The sequence below is a fragment of the Neophocaena asiaeorientalis genome, unplaced genomic scaffold (genome assembly GCF_003031525.2).
Source record: "Neophocaena asiaeorientalis asiaeorientalis breed wild unplaced genomic scaffold, Neophocaena_asiaeorientalis_V1.1 scaffold443, whole genome shotgun sequence".
NCBI lineage: Eukaryota > Metazoa > Chordata > Mammalia > Artiodactyla > Phocoenidae > Neophocaena > Neophocaena asiaeorientalis.
The window spans coordinates 372542-385906 of NW_020171808.1; the positions used below are offsets into that span (position 1 = coordinate 372542).

The following is a 13365-nucleotide window of genomic DNA, read 5'->3' on the forward strand; positions in this document are numbered from 1 at the left end:
GGGGAGTGGCAACAGGAACATCAGGGAGAGAGGCCACTCCTAAGTGCCGTGGGAGTTCTCAAGTTCCCATGGCGTGCTAGGAGCACTGCTACCATCTGTGAAGGCAAGAATCTCCAAGCACCTGACCGAGAACCACTCACTCCCCAATGAGAGTGAGGTCAATTAATATTTACAACACAGGGCTTCTGGATGGCTACCCGGCTTAAGGTGTTATCACAAAACACTACCAAGGGGCTTAATGGATCTCCTGTAACAAAGTAAAAAGAAAATGACAGCCAAAAGGAAGGCTGCGGTTACCACATCACGGGCATCCTGCAGACTCCCAAGGTCATAGAGGCGTTTTAAAACATTTTATTAAATGTTTAGCAAGAGATACTATTATCGTTACTCTTCTAAAACGTAGTTTTCTTCTGAAATCATGTTAATCAGCTTTGAGTCTTGGAGTCATGAGAGTCGCCCTCTAAAAACATCTTGTGACCATTAAGTTCCAGCCACAACAGAGACTCACTGAAAAAGCTTATTTTACTAGCCAGAGAACACCCAGACGGCACGGGATATTTCTTCTAAATCTTCTATTTATCACCAGTGACAACCAAATCACCACGCCGTTCTCAAACCCCGCCGACCCCATAACTCCAGCGAGGCAAACACTCCTTGCTCTTGTAAAGCTAAAAGCAGCAACTTTCAGCCTCAGAACCCACCTAGGATGGTTCCCAGCCCCCCGTCTACCACTTCTTATCTTTAGGACTAATTACAAACCCAAACCCTTTCCATCAAAAATGTCAGAAGGGAGAATTTCAAAAGTTAAAAAAAAAAATCTTTAAAAGAGTGCATTGAGATAAAGAGAACAACAGAAGACCAGGGGAGAACGTTTCTTTACTTGGATTCAGAAACCAGAAAGTGATTTGAAATTTCAGAAATATCCATCAGGGGCAATGAATTTCCCAGCTCTGAACTGACACAGGGAATGGCTTCTAGAAGATGCGGCAACAGAGGAAACATGCACGCGTTCTAGGAAAGCCTCAGGGAAAACCCACACTGCACCACTTACACGACATGGACATGGCTTGTGTCTTAACACAAACTTTATACCAAAGTCAACACTAGCAATGAATTACAGGTCTCCAAACCAGTACTTTCTGGCGTATCTTTAAAATGTGTTATTACCTCTTTCCACATAATGGTATGCCACATACCATTCCTTAACACTGAAAAAGAAAAACAAAACAAGTATCGGTTAATACTGATGATAATCAACATAAAATCAGCTTTCCAAAATCCAAAAGGCTCCTTTTAAAATTCCACTGATTAATTCCAACATACCGTATCTTTAGACATAAACATATAACATCATCACTGCCCAAAACAGAGCCCCAACTAGGTACTTATGTACCATATATAGAAGAATGCATACACATAAATATTCATGTTTGCAAATACATCTATTCATATTTAGCCCATGTGAAGAAAATAATCACCTTGCATTTACAAGATTCACCAAAACACACACACTCGCATAAACACACCGCCCCCCCTGCATTAACACAGAGCTACCGTTCTAGAAATGCAACAATAAGTAGATAGGGGGCAACAATAAGTAGGTAGGGGGCAATTATAAACCAAGGCTATGAATGCTTTGACTTTTATGTACATAAAATATGTCTAGCTCCTGAAAATTAAAACCTTTTCAAAACTCTAAAATACACAAATCCTGTTCAGATTTTAATTACCAGGACTCACCCTTTGTTGGATTTGTTTGTCATTTTGCTATTTTTAAAGTATCTCATAGATTTCCCTCAATTATTTATTTATTTACTTTTGGCTGCATTGGGTCTTCGTTGCCGCGCGTGGGCTTTCTCTAGTTGCGGCAAGCGGGGTCTACTCTTTGTTGCGGTGCGCGGGCTTCTCATTGTGGTGGCTTCTCCTGTTGCAGAGCACGGGTTCTACGCATGCAGGCTTCAGTAGTTGTGGCACGTGGGCTCTAGAGCACAGGCTCAGTAGTTGTGGCGCATGGGCTTAGTTGCTCCGTGGCATGTGGGATCTTCCCAGACCAGGGCTCGAACCCGTGGTCCCCTGCCTTGGCGGGTGGATTCTTAAGCACTGCGCCACCAGGGAAGTCCCAGATTTCCCTCAATTTATCTCAACACCATTAACTACTTATTTAAAATTCCTTAACTGCAAGTCTTGTTCTTAAGTTTTCTAGTGGAAAAAATGAGTCAGCCTGGGGTCTTACCTATCGTTTTCTTTTTGTTAACTGCATTGTCTGCCTTATGTCGCTTCTGTTACAGAAAGAAAAAAAAGGTGTTAGTTTCAAAAGTTCCTGATGAATAACTGAAACAGCGAACGATAAGATCCAGCAGAAACAAGACAAGAAGATCAACGGGCAGCTACACTAACGTCCTAAAATTCAGTTCAATGGTCGTGATCCAGCGCCACTCGCTAAACTCAGAGACTAGCACCATACATGTAGATGCGGTTTAAATGCTTATATTTTGGTTACAGCAAGGAAAAAACACTTTGAAGCATAAAACTTTCTACTCCTTGATTGTTTTAGATCGAACTAAAAGAATTATTCTATAAGATAAACTAACAACAAACAACTGAACTCATTCTATTGATAAAGAACTTTGGGGGCAAAGTACCTTTGCTTTGATTTGTACTGCATTTATTCGTTTACCTATTCCCAGAAAAATGTGCATGCATGTATGAGAGAGAGGGGGAGACAGACAGAAAGGAAGGGGAGAAGGAAGAGCCTGAAAAGAGGACAGAGAGAAAACAGGAAAGAGCATGAATATGGCTGTAGCCAATGAATTTGGAGATGCACTGAAGTATAAGGAGGGAGGAGATTCTTGTAAAGTAACCTCAGTGCTGCTACACTAGACAGCAATTCAGTCTTTTATGGACATAAAATATGCTTTTATATTTGCTACCCAGACTAGCACGCTATCAAGGAGGATGTAAGGAACATCGGCAATAAAAATCAAAGCGGGTCCATAAACCTAACATCAGGAAATACAGATTGAACTACTTCTGTTTCACTGTATAGTTCAGACACTGTGTGTACACATTCTGTCCCCAAAAATACCATCATGAAACTTGAGAGCCTAGTTAGCCTATAGACCAACCTTTCTGTCTTAAAATATTCAAAGCAGCAAATAAGTTGTAAGTTACATTCAATAAATGTTTTTATTATCTGAAAGCAAAAACTTACAAAATCTTCTACAATCTCTTTGATGCCTGCGATTGTTAAAATAATGATCAATGGCACCAGGGTGGTATATCTTCCTGTTGGAGAAACATCTGGAATTTGCTGTAAGACAGAGAGACCAAAAGTGGGAAGTTGGCAAATTAAAATCCTCTCCAAGAAAAAGAAAATATGGCACACACTCCTCGCTCCTCTGCAGTTCTGTTGCATTCATTTCTGTTACAAAGTGATTACCTTATTTTAAGAACTAGCTAAGTCCATTACATATTTTTAAAATTCTACCCAACGTCGTTTTGTGTTTGGATCAGAAAAGAGGGTTAGAAGTCAGATCCCACAGTCTTCTTTCAGTGCCTCTTTTCGTAACTGCAATTATCCTTACACCAAGAAGGATATACCTAAAGAAGTCTCCCTTTATGCAAAGATCCCATTTGTTCAAGCAAACAGTAATTGGATGAAGGAGGCACATTTCATTCAATGATCTTTTTAGCAAGATCTTATTTTGCATACAATTAAGGTTATGAATTTTAAGTAACTTTTTTTAAAATGTCACCTGTAATAAGGCAATGAAGAGGAAGAAGGCATTGGCAGCTCTCCTGATCTGCTCGTACAAGAATCGAGGTAGAAACGTCAACACGCTGTACTTGGCCGTACTGTGAGGACAAAGGAAAACGCTGCTATCAGTTATGGATGTAAATTCTAAAAAACAGGAAAACAAAGTTTCCAAAATTACACAAGTGATTGTAAAAACAAAATATTTCAAAACTCAGGACAAGAACATTGCTGGCCCTCTCCGTCTTGTAAAAAGACACCTTTCCTACGAAAATCTTCTAATGTGATCTTTGTTTTCAAACTTTGATACATACGTGTTCATTTAGTGTCACACGGTGTAACCAGGGAAATGTACCCACCTTCTAGGAGCCTTGCGCTATGAACACATTAAGCGTATAAACGATGTTTGTAAAGATAAAGATACGCATCAAAGACCACAAAACAGAAAGAGGCACGTGTTCCCAAAGCAGTAATATATGAACACAGAGAGAGGTGAAGCATCTACCTAGTAACTCACACAAACCAAGGTAGAATTGTTACCCCAGGATTGCTGAGTCACTACAGTTCTTATCACAAAGCCGCTGATTCAACGTAGAACGTCCACTCTATCAAGCATGCCCTGGTAACAGGCGTGTGGTCGACAGTTCAATGTGTCCCTCTGGACACTCAACACAGACATTTTATGCTCAACCACACCTGAATGAACCCCCCTTCCACACATCCTTCATTCAGCCACCTTCACTCACGCTCCACTTCCACGTGAGACATCCCCTCCTTCCACGCCGTGTCTCCAGGACTAATCTTGCCCTCCCATGAAGTTTGGTCCAATTCGCAAAGGCTCTTCTTCCTCCAAGTCACAGGGTGGTGTTTACACCTCCATAATATAGTCTCTGCTTTGCTTTGTATTATATTTATGTACCCCCAGAATAGATTCTGGGAACAGTACGAATGTTTACTTTGTTAAAAAAACAAATAACAGACCCAAAATGGAGTCACTTGTGCTCAGCCCACATCCTCAAACTGAGACTCAACGCCTGACGTAATTGCAGCTTCAGCCTGTTCCAGGAATCTAATCTTAACCAGTCAGTCTGGAAGCACCTGGTCAGCACTAGGGAGGTTATCAACCTGATACACCCCACAGGAATGTGACTTTGCCCCAAACAAGTGACTCTTAGCTAGTAACGTCCTTGTCCCACTGTTTTTTACCTATAAAAGCCTTCCACTTTGTACAACTCCTCAGAGCTACTCCATCTGCTCGATGGGATACTGCCAAACTCGTAAATCACTGAATAAAGCCAATAAGATCTTTAAAATTTACTCACCTGATTTTTTTTTTCAAACAACTTCTACTTTGTATGTTCCTAGCACATAGCAGATAATCAACGAACAGTGCGATAATGGCAAGGCATAAAACTGGGGACCTGAGGGATAAAACGAACCACACCTACTTTAGCTGCTCAAAGGCTCATCCATAAAAATACCTGCCAAGTCTTAGCTCACCTTCTGAAGCCACCTCTTACCTGAAGTAGTCAGGAGAGATTTTCTGGGTTTAAAATACACATTAATTAGAAGCACCAAAGAGAAGAGCCAAGCGCTCAGAAGACAGGGCACCTGAGGCACATGTACTTCTATAACACCTGATGGTGACCAAACCTGGAATGACCGGATGAAATGCCAAAACTGACAACTCGGGCTTCCCTGGTGGCGCAGTGGTTAAGAATCCACCTCCCAATGCAGGGGACACGGGTTCGAGCCCTGGTCCGGGAAGATCCCACATGCCGTGGAGCAACTAAGCCCGTGCGCCATAACTACTGAGCCTGCGCTCTAGAGCCCACGAGCCACAACTACTGAGCCCGCGAGCCACAACTACTGAAGCCCACGTGCCTAGAGTCCATGCTCCGCAACAACAGAAGCCACGGCAATGAGAAGGCCGTGCACCGCAACGAAGAACCAAAGCAGCCTAAATAAATAAATAAAATAAATTTATTTTTTAAAAAACTGACAACTCAAAACACACAGCAGCCTGAGGCCATATGATGGGGGGGTGGGGAAGGGATGGGATGGGATGGGATGGCTCCAAGTGCCATTTGTGGCCACTGCTGCAGGGAAGATCTGGTGTCACAGCCTGGTGTTTTGCGATACACAATGGTTAAGAGTCATCCTTAAGACACAATTATTTCTAGCCTTCTTCTGAAGGCGCTGTGATACTGTGATTTATCACAAGAAACATATATTTGGTCTTCATCCCAGTTACTGGCACAGAGCTCCTAAAACCTTTGGGATTTCTGTTGTGTTAAGAGCGATAAAGGTATCTTTTGTTATGTCAATGAGGTGACTCATGGAAAGTCCCCAGGTAACCTAAGGATGGGGGCTGGATGCCAGGGGAACCAACCACATGATTGGAGAGTTGAAACTTTCAGTCCCACCCCCTCCTAAGAGAAAACAGGGGCTGGAGATTTCAAGCACCGACAGCCAATGATTCTATCAGTCACGTGTCTGCAATGAAGCCTCCATAAAAAACCAAAAGGACAGGTTTGGAGAACTGAAGACCCAAGGGAAGATCTGATGTTGCCATTTAAGTCTATAGACCATCTGCTGGCAGAATTCCTTCTTCCTCAGGGAGGTCAGTCTCTGTTCATTCGGGCCTTCACCTGATGGATGAGGCCCACCCACATTATGGTGGGCAATGTGCTTTACTCCAAGCCCACCAATTTATCGATAAATGTTAATCTCATCCAAAAGGTACCTTAAGAGAAACACCTAGAGTAACGTTTGACCAAATGTCCAGGCGCCCTGGCCCAGCCAAACTGACACATAAGATTAACCATTGCATGCATATCCCGATTCAGTGGGTCTGGAATGGGTCTGAGATTCTGCATTTCTAATGAGTTCCCAGGTGAGACCAATGCTGCTGGTCTGAGAACCACACGGAGTGGCAGCTACCCCTGAGGAGGCAGATGTGTTCAGGTCACCCATTTGAGTTCAACCCAGCTGAACAGGATAAAATGTAACTGGATGGGAGGCATTTACCATCACTTCCCCGGGGGAAAGAAAATTTACAGGATGAAAGGGGTGAATGAAGAGCTTCCCAGCAGAAGAGTTTGTTCACCAGCTGAATTCGTTACCCCAGAAGATTCCCCCTCAAACTGCATGTGTCAGCCTCCCTGATGGCCTGGCCAGGCATTGGCTGCAAGCAAATCTCAGGCGTTTAGTGAGTCTGTAAGGCCTGGGGCACGGGGAGAAATGACCAGGAGAAAACAGAACTGTTTCCCGTGGTTCACCCAGCTTCCCTCTAAATATGTTAGATCAGTGTTTCCCGAAATCGGGTGACATGAAGAATGACCAGGGGCTTGTCAAAAATCCATCCATCCATCCTTCCACAGGTATTTACTGAGCCTCATCTAGGTACCAGGCACCGTGCCCAGCACTGCGGGGAATCAAAGGGTCACAAAAGCATTATCGCAAGGGAATTACATTCTAGAGACAAAATGACACTTTAAAACCAAATAAAATATGCGGCAGGATAGATAGTGAAGAATACCGTGGAGGAAAACAGACCAGGGATGGAGGACACAGAAGGAGACACTGCGGGGTGAGGGGGGCGGGAGCAGGGGAAGAAGTTATTTTCGACAGTGATCAGGGAATGTGTCACTTAGAAGGTGACCTGTGAGCAAAGGCCTAAGGGAGGTGACGAAGCAGGAACCAGCCACGTGGATGCACAGAAAAGAAATCTGCAGAGAGAGGGAACCGCGCGCACAAAAACGCTGAGAGGGAGGGCAGCCGCCGTCCTCCTGCTGCAGGGGCAGGGAGGGGACCAGGGGGCGGGGCGATGGGGCTGACTCAGGCCCTGCAGCTCATGTCCCCACTGGCCTTTCTGTCTTCAGGAGACAGGAAGTCTCTGCAGGATTCCGAGGATAAGACAAGGTCTGACGACAAGGCCAACCTGCAAACCTCTCTCCGGGCCCCTGACCCAGCAGGGAAGGAACCTGGCTACGTGTGTGGCGGGCACGTTCCTCGTGGAAACTCTTAGGAGCTGGCTAGTATGGGAAACAAGTATCAGAAAATAGGGCCTGGAGACACGTGGGTCAGGGGCTCCCTCCTGTCACAACAAAAGCACTTCCAGAATCTGACCTCCGGAGAGCAGCTCCGGAACCAACCCCGGGGTGATGTCTGAATGCAATTTTCCAGCCGGGAGAAAAAATCCAAGTTGACGGCTGTTCTCCAAAGGCAAATCTAACAATGCAGTAGCTGCTCAAAGACTAACTTCTCTGGATCACAAGCCTCTGGAAACCCAGGAACCAAACTAGCTTAACTCTCCTTCCAGATGTGAACAGTAACCCACACTGGGGTGTTTTCCTTCTCTGGCCTCACATGGACAAATACATTTCTCGTACGCGCCCAAGGTGGCCTAAGCATTCAGTGTTTACTGGAAGACCGGGGGGCCCCTTTAAACCCCTTCACAGAAGCTGACTCTGTGAGCTGACCAGTGGCTCCATGACCCTGTTCTGGGAACCCTCCCTCTCCCAGCTCCCTGCAGGAGACCTTCCACCTTTCTGCTCTCACACGTTCACTCAGCAAGGAGTTCCGGCTTACTGAAGGTAAAAGACACGGCCTAAGACGGCCATTCATGCCCTCATAAACAGCTTAATTCATTTATCCCTTAAGAGTACATCACACACCAACCCCTAAAAAAGAGCCATGAGACCAGTATATACAAAGCCCCCAGGGGACCCCCTGCCACTCCCGTTGACAACGGGCCTCACGGCACACCTGGGACTCGCCCAGGAGGACGTGCCGACAGGCAGCCCGCCGCGGACAGGTCCTCTCCCCTGCCGTGGAGTCGCCCCTCCCAAATTATATTCTGGAAACCTTGAACGCAAAAATCCCTGATCACCAGGGCCCGCCCATGTCAAGACAGGCCCACCTCACTAGAAGGTTTTACTTCATTTTACTGAGCTACTGACATTTCACCAGTTACAAAGAACAGACTAATAAGCTCACTTCCAAACGTGGACGTGTTTATTTTCAACACTTTTCCGGTTTCTTTGTCTACAACTGGAAAAGATGTGCTAGATACTGCCTGGCCTCATAACCTGTTCCCAGAAAGCAGTCACCGGACCTGGACCGGTACGGAGAGTGCTGTCATTACCCACAGCACTTCATCCTAGACCATGCGGGCTGAAAAATCAGCCTAGGCTTTACAGTACACATCCAATGAGAAAAACGGGTTGAGTCCTAATCGGTCAGCTTATAAATATACCTTTGAACTTAAGTTCAGAAATTAGACAACCCTGTAATTCTCATTAAACAGCATGAGTGTCCTGTTCCTATCACATTTCTAATTTGGTTTTTCTACTCAATACATTATGCGATGAATAGCTTTGGACACAAGGCAATTTATCTCACATAGAAATGTGGGCTGAAAAGAAGATAACAGAGAGGAGGCAACATTTTGAGCACGGAGCTTACTGCCAGGAGAATCTTTCGGTGAAGAAAACTCTTAGGCAAGCAGTTCCAAAGGCCAGACATTAGATATGCCCACGGCTAACATCTTTAAACATGGCACCGTGGAAGAGTAGGTTTGATTCGTTTGCTTTACGAGAAAACTTGGGAACTTTCTGCTATAAAATCAGAAGAAAAGGAGTTTGAGACTCTGACTCAATTTTACATGGCAAATCTCAAAGGATCCCTTTCCATGGGATTTCCCATCTTCAGTAAAAAGATACAGCAAATACCTCTTATGAAACTACCTGGCCTAAAGGCAGACAAGTACAGAAGGAGTCACAGTTCAGGCCCAATCCCACCACTGCCACCAAAGAAAAGCACTATGGGTCAGTCTACTGAATTACAACACCCTTGGCCCTTCACTGAGAATTCAACATATCCTTTCCAAACCCAGAGAAACAAGCCCTGTCAAAAGGGAAGGATTAAGGCTGCCCTGGAAGTCAAAGGTGTGACATGACTCTGAAAATAAGTTACGGAAGCAGAAGCGCTCAAACCCATCCTGCAGGTCTCTGCCCTCAGTCACAGAGGCGGTGTCGCTGCTGGTCGCAAAGGGAGGTCACCGTGACTGTCCAAGAGGTCACTCCCAAGCAGGTAGAGCCCAGGAGCTCCAACCACGAGTGACATCTACATGGGAGACCAGCAGAGGTGGAGTCAGGGTGCAGAGCTCACTGGCATGGGACACACACAAACCTCACTCGGGGCTGGATGTAAAGCAAGTCTGTCTCTCCTTTATCATTTTATTTTTGTCTGTTTCTCACATGACTGCCAACCTTCATCCAAATGTTTGGGGGTTTTTTTTGCGGTACGCGGGCCTCTCACTTTTTGGCCTCTCCTGTTGCAGAGCACAAGCTCTGGACGCACAGGCTCAGCGGCCATGGCTCACGGGCCCAGCCGCTCCGCGGCATGTAGGATCTTCCCGGACCAGGGCACGAACCCGTGTCCCCTGCATCGGCAGGTGGACTCTCAACCACTGCGCCACCAGGAAGCCCCAAATGTTTAATGTTAATTACAAATTTCCTGTTGGGTTCTGTGCACTTTCCTGCATGCCGGATAAGCTAAGGGTGCAGCTGGAGCTCCCAGAAGTGAGCACACCCATGGAGGGGCCGGTCGGAAACTGAACACAGAGACACGAGGGGCCTAAGTCTTTATGTATGGGATTCGACAGCATAAAGGCCAATCTCAAGTGCACCTGGCTTCTGACTCCCAACTGTAAAATGGACCCACACATTTATCACTTCTGCCTACTCAGGCACCATTAAAATAGTAGAAAACAGTGTAAAAATATACTGCCACGTTTTTAAAATCCAGGAGCGGAATTATCAGCTAAGGAGTTTCTCCCACCGCCCCCCAAAATAGACTCCTTTCTGCTTTTGGCAAGAAAGATGTCTCCTTGCCTCTAAGATGCCTTCTGAAAATGAGCCATGGGAAAAGAGGGGCATGCAGAGGGGCCTGGGACCTGAGGAAGGGCCCTGGGCTGTGAGGCAGGCAGCCTGACCTACCAGAGAAGACAGGTCAGCCCATTTTCAAGAGAGCAGAGGGTCACTGCATTCGTTGGGGTTCCCCAGAGAACCAGAACCAATAGGATATATATGTATATGTATAGGCTCACACAAGTCCCAAGATCTGCACTCAGCAAGCCGTAGACCCTGGAGGGCCGACAGTGTAGTTCTAGCTCAGAGGCAGGAAACAGACGACATCCCAGCACCACGTCTGTGAGGAACGGAACAGTTCCCTCTCACTCAGCCCTTTGTTCTATTCAGGCCCTTACCTGATTGGACGAGGCCCACCCACACTGGGGAGGGAAATCTGCTTTACTCAGTCCACGAATCAAATGTTAACCACTTTCAAAATCACCTTCACAGAAACAGCCGGAATAATGTTTGACTAAATATCCATCAAGTTGACATAAATTCACCATCACAGTCACCTATTAGGCAGGATTGACCTTGGAGAGCCTCCTGGAGAGAAAGGAGGTAACTGGGGACAAGGACACTCAGAGCAGCCAGTTTGGGGGCTCACCCCACCTCAAGGACACTGGGGCTGGTAAGCAGTACTGTGACCACCTCCTTTAGCTTAACAGTGCCGGGACCCGACCCTGCCCTGCCCACCAGAGGGCCCAGGACCCAGCCCCGCCCACCAGCCTCCAGCAGCCTCTACACACGGCAGGGCCCGGCAACCAACCAGAAGAGGGGCCAGCTGCGCCCACCAGCACAGCTACAGTAGTCAGCACTGCCACAGCAGAAGGGCCCATGTAGCCCACATAAAGGGTACCCCTAGAGCACACAGCTCTGGTGACCAGAGGGGAGTGTCCTGCTGGCACCCACAGGATGTCCCCCACATAAGCCCACCCCGCGAGATCAGGGAGCATAACCAACCTACCTAATACACAGGAATAAAAGCAGAGAATGAGGCAAAATGAGGTGACAGAGGAATATGTCCCCAACAAAGGAAGAAGAAACCCCAGAAGAACTAAGCAAAGTGGAGATAAGCAATCTCCCTGAGAAAGAGTTCGAGGTAACGACCATGAAGATGCTCAAAGAACTCAGAGAGGGCTTCCCTGGCGGCGCAGTGGTTGGGAGTCCGCCTGCCGAGGCAGGGGACGCGGGTTCGCGCCCCGGTCCGGGAAGATCCCACATGCCACGGAGCGGCTGGGCCCGTGAGCCATGGCCGCTGAGCCTGCGCGTCCGGAGCCTGTGCTCCGCAACGGGAGAGGCCACAGCAGTGAGAGGCCCACGTACCGCAAAAAAATAATAATAATAAAATATAACAAGAGGTTGCAAAATATACAGTGTTCTGATGGAAAAAATAAGAATTGATATGTAAAAAACAAAACAAAAATGTTCCAGAAGAAAACTGAGACAGGAAAAATAAGTTATACTAGAAAGGAGACAAACATGATATACTACTTCACTAATTCATCCTGAAGTAAGTAAGTTAAATCTTCATCTATAAGAGAATTCAGAGAGCTCTCTTCTAAACCTAACTTAGAAATACGGTGGAAACCAACAAAAGAATTAAAAACAGTGGTTGCCGTTGGTGGGACAGAATCAGAATGGGAGAGACAGGGCTGGAAGCTACTGATTTTCATGATAAGCTTCCACACTATTGGAACTTTTAACTGCCTTACGTATTATTTTAATAAATATTTTAAATAAAAATTAATAGTACCAGATGTAACTGTCAAGGGGCCATCAGTCCGTGGATGTTTAGCTAATTTCAGGAATGGTTGTACATAAGGAGCTGTTTATTAGAACATGAAATTAGGCTGAAGACCTAGTTCACTCGTATACTGCTTCCCACCACAAAATGAGATAGTTACACTCATATCTGATAGTAATCCCTTCAATCACCTCCTTCCGCCAGCAGCAACTGTGCCCCGGGTCACGGATAAAAGGAAGGGAATTTTAACCTGCCCTCCATGAGTCTAACGAGAAGCAAACGTCAGCCTGGCACCCAGAGTACAAAGCGTTTACACGCTCGTTGCTTTGAGAAGAGCAGTCTGGCTTCCAGGACGGGAGTCTTCACCCTGTAACTCAGCCCACGGGAGACATGAGAGTAAAGTTCCTCCCCCTTAAATGGAAGTCACTTTATTCTGTAGCATCTTCAGCTCTTATTCAGTTCTCTTGCTTCCTTTCATCCTGATAAATTCCTAGAACATCTCTCCTCATCAAACCACATCCTTCTCTTCTGAGCCAACAGCCCAAGGGGTCACCTTCTCTGCAAGCTTTTCTCTATTCACGTCTGCCCAGCACACAATCATTTCAACTGTGTGTGCGTGAGTATGAGCGTGGGCGGGGGTGAGGGGTAGGGGAAAGAGAGCAGGGAAAGCAATTCTCTCTCCTCTGACCGTTGAGCTCTAGGTTGGCCACATCAAATAAGTATTCCCTTAACCCCTGTGCTTGCCTTGCGGGGGGAGAGCCCAGAGCACACCTCAGACCGGCAGCAGCACAGCGCCCTCTGCTGGCCGGTCGTCACCGCAGTGTTTCTGCCAAGTAGACCTCACTGCCCCATCCAGTCTGAGCCAGACGGTCCTCGGTCGTTCTCCAACAGAAGCTTCAATTCACCCCATGCTCAGAGGGTTCAAATCCGGGGGGGGGGGGGGGGGG

At 46.4% G+C, this 13365-nt stretch overlaps 1 protein-coding gene across 1 annotated transcript in view; it reads right to left on the minus strand.

The window, feature by feature from the left end:
- The window catches only part of ATP8A2 (ATPase phospholipid transporting 8A2), a 391847-nt gene that overhangs the window by 359793 nt on the left and 18689 nt on the right, over positions 1-13365 (minus strand). The window contains exons 2-5 of the mRNA XM_024753564.1: positions 3756-3855; positions 3212-3310; positions 2234-2279; positions 1168-1208 (exon numbers count right to left, since the gene is read on the minus strand). Coding sequence (XP_024609332.1) covers positions 1168-1208; positions 2234-2279; positions 3212-3310; positions 3756-3855 — 286 coding nt within the window. The remainder of the gene's footprint in view (positions 1-1167; positions 1209-2233; positions 2280-3211; positions 3311-3755; positions 3856-13365) is intronic.